Here is a 3,191-nt window from a genome sequence, read left to right as displayed (position 1 = left end):
CCGCTGCGGTGGGATGCTTGTTTCAACGGAGCCTGTCACCCCTCCTGATCGGGACTGTGTGTATGGGGGGTCTATGTGACTTTGTGGCAGGGGGAGGACGGTTACAGATCCCATGCTGTGTGGCTCTGTGATCCTGCCTAAGGACCGGCGCTTAAGATCTGTAACTGCCCTCCCCCGCCACAAAGTCACAGAGCAACCCACCCCCCCCCAACATTACATCAAAACAACCTCCCAGACTAACCGGGGTAACTAGTCACTGCATCACTGCACTGTGTATGTGCCCTGCTGCTGTGCCTGCCCCCGATTATGTACCCTGCCAAAGGAGACTGTCCTGTCCAATTACCAACCCCCTTTCCCCTCCTCCTCCAAAAGAACATGATTGAAACAGTAGTTAACAGAAACGAATTTTTTATTATCAACTACACATGGCATTGGGAGGTGAAACTTGGACGTGGGCTTGTGTCAGGCGGGAAGGAAAGAACTTTTCAAATTTTGGGAAATGAGAGCCTTCTGCTACTAGAGCTCTCTGCAGGGGTGGAGTGAGACTTAGCAGGGACTCTGCCGCCTCTCCTTCTTTGCACTTTGGGTGAGGTGGGTATGGGACTTGGTGGCGGGGGAGGGCGGTTAGAGATGGACTGCAGCGGGGCTCTGTCCTCCTGCCTCCGTTCCTGCAGAACATCCACAAGGCGCCGGAGCGTGTCCGTTTGCTCCCTCAGTAGTCCAAGCAGCGTTTGAGTCGCCTGCTGGTCTTCCTGCCGCCACCTCTCCTCCCGATCCATGTTGGCTTGGTGCATTCGGGTCAAGTTCTCCCGCCACTGGGTCTGCTGTGCTGCCTGGGCTTGGGAACAGGCCATAAGCTCAGAGAACATGTCCTCCCGTGTCCTCTTCTTCCTACGCCTAATCCGCGCTAGCCTCTGGGAGTGTGATTCCAGGCTAGGTTGTGAGACAGTCGCAGACGGGGCTGTGGAAATGGGAAAAAGGGAGTGAATTCCTCAGAAAGATAAATGTAGTTGTGAACAAAGAACATAGTCTTTCTCTGTGAACAAGACCATGCACAGCACCTTTCACATGCGCACTCAGCACAAGGTCGAATTCTCGGCCTTCGCATTCAGTGCCTGGGGTCTTGAACAGCACATTTGAGAAGCGAGGCAGCACAACGGAATTTCTGTTGCAGGCAGACATGGTAAGCCGTACACTTGTGGCAGTTTAAAACTTTTATATTACCACTGGCCTCATTTCACATTTAAATCAATGTCAGTCCCTGCTGCCAGCAATCCGGCAAGCGGGAACTCTGCCCCTGTCCCACCCCCTCGCGGCTGTCCCCGGGAACGATCCCTTTCGGCTGCCCCTCTCCCGCCTCCACCGCGTGGCTGCAAACCAGCGGTTACAGTTCTGTAAAGGAGCGGGAAAGCAGTCCCAACACTAACATTCCCCTACCTAATTAAAAGCAGGTCACCATGGCCGACATCACCCTGATGAGGATCTCCGAGAGCGACAAAGAGAGAATGCTCCGGGAAAGCCTCCAAAGACCAGGGCCGTATGCCGCCCTGCTGTGCAGAGCAATGATCCCCGAGTACTTGATAATCTCGTGGCACGGCAACGTGTCGTACTTCGGAGGACCCAATAAGGCCGCTCTCCCCAAGAACCTCATGCAACGGCTTTCAAATTACCTCCAGGAGAGCTTCATTGAGATGTCCCAAGAGGATTACTGCTCTATCCCCGGACACATAGACCGCATTTTACTGTAGCTGCAGTAGCAGGGAATAAACAGTAGAGCGGCTTGTGCAGGACAATCACTGAAAACCGGACATTGCTAGATTTCTTTTCAAAACTTGCACTGCCCATTACTAAACCGTTAAGCGCCTAGGGCACACTAATCATGAACAACCCATTCTTTTAATTGTTAATATTCCTGTTTTGTTAAAAATAAATGTTTAGATGTTTACAACACTTACTGGCTGATCCTTCACCAGATTCTGTGTCCGGGGTAACGGCTGGGGACGCTTCGTAGGGGATCTCTGTAAGGGTGATGAAGAGATCCTGGCTGTCGGGGAAATCAGCGTTGTGAGAGCTGCCGACTGCCTCGCCCTCCTCATCTCCTTCCTCATCTTCCCCGTCCCCTAACATGTCCGAGGAACCGGCCGTGGACAGTATCCCATCCTCAGAGTCCACGGTCACTGGTGGGGTAGTGGTGGCGGCCGCACCGAGGATGGAATGCAGTGCCTCGTAGAAACGGGATGTCTGGGGATGGGATCCGGAGCGTCCGTTTGCCTCTTTGGTCTTCTGGTAGCCTTGTCTCAGCTCCTTGATTTTCACGCGGCACTGCGTTGCATCCCGGCTGTATCCTCTCTCTGCCATGTCTTTAGAGATCTTCTCGTAGATCTTTGCATTCCTTCTTTTGGATCGCAGCTCGGAAAGCACGGACTCATCGCCCCACACAGCGATGAGATCCAAGACTTCACGATCAGTCCATGCTGGGGCTCTCTTTCTATTCACAGACTGCACGGCCATCACTGCTGGAGAGCTCTGCATCGTTGCCAGTGCTGCTGTGCTCACCACGATGTCCAGACAGGAAATGAGATTCAAACTGGCCAGACAGGAAAAGGAATTCAAATTCAAATTTTCCCGGGGCTTTTCCTGTGTGGCTGGTCAGAGCATCCGAGCTCGCACTGCTGTCCAGAGCGTCAACAAAGTGGTGCACTGTGGGATAGCTCCCGGAGCTATTAGCGTCGATTTCCATCCACACCTAGCCTAATTCGACATGGCCATGTCGAATTTAGCGCTACTCCCCTCGTCGGGGAGGAGTACAGAAGTCGAATTAAAGAGACCTCTATGTCGAACTAAATACCATCACAGTGTGGAGGGGTGCAGGGTTAATTCGATGTAACGGCGCTAACTTCGACATAAACGCCTAGTGTAGACCAGGCCTTAGTCTTAAAGGTGCCACAGGACCCTCTGTTGCTTTTTACAGATTCAGACTAACACGGCTACCCCTCTAATATCTTTAATGTTCATTATTATTTATGGGCAGCTCTGAGCTCACAAAAGTCCAGCACTCACTATTTAGGATAGACCAGAGTTAAGGCTTGCACATCAGGGGCAGAGTTAAAGTTTCATGGGCATCCTTAATTCTGGCAATTCCTGATTTTGCAACCTCAATCCCAGCCTTTAAATCTAGTTTCAACAAGGTT

General features: G+C 52.0%; 1 protein-coding gene across 1 annotated transcript; it reads right to left on the bottom strand.

The window, feature by feature from the left end:
- Nucleotides 1–391: 391 nt before the first annotated feature.
- Nucleotides 392–2,676, bottom strand: LOC135973131 (uncharacterized). The gene is made up of 2 exons (XM_065554794.1): nucleotides 1,956–2,676; nucleotides 392–961 (listed from the first exon to the last, which is right to left on the bottom strand). The coding sequence occupies exons 1-2, from the start codon at nucleotides 2,530–2,532 to the stop codon at nucleotides 486–488; spliced, it is 1,053 nt and encodes a 350-aa protein (XP_065410866.1). The 5' UTR covers nucleotides 2,533–2,676; the 3' UTR covers nucleotides 392–485.
- Nucleotides 2,677–3,191: the final 515 nt, after the last annotated feature.

This window comes from Chrysemys picta, chromosome 8 (assembly GCF_011386835.1).
Source record: "Chrysemys picta bellii isolate R12L10 chromosome 8, ASM1138683v2, whole genome shotgun sequence".
NCBI lineage: Eukaryota > Metazoa > Chordata > Testudines > Emydidae > Chrysemys > Chrysemys picta.
This window is presented reverse-complemented; position numbering and strand designations above follow the sequence as displayed.

Excerpts from the sequence above, each read along its gene's own strand:
- LOC135973131 (XM_065554794.1), bottom strand. The coding sequence starts at position 2,532 with ATGCAGAGCTCTCCAGCAGTGATGGCCGTGCAGTCTGTGAATAGAAAG. Across the intron at positions 962-1,955 it reads ATCTGGTGAAGGATCAGCCA|CCCCGTCTGCGACTGTCTCA; the intron begins GTAAGTGTTGTA and ends CCATTTCCACAG.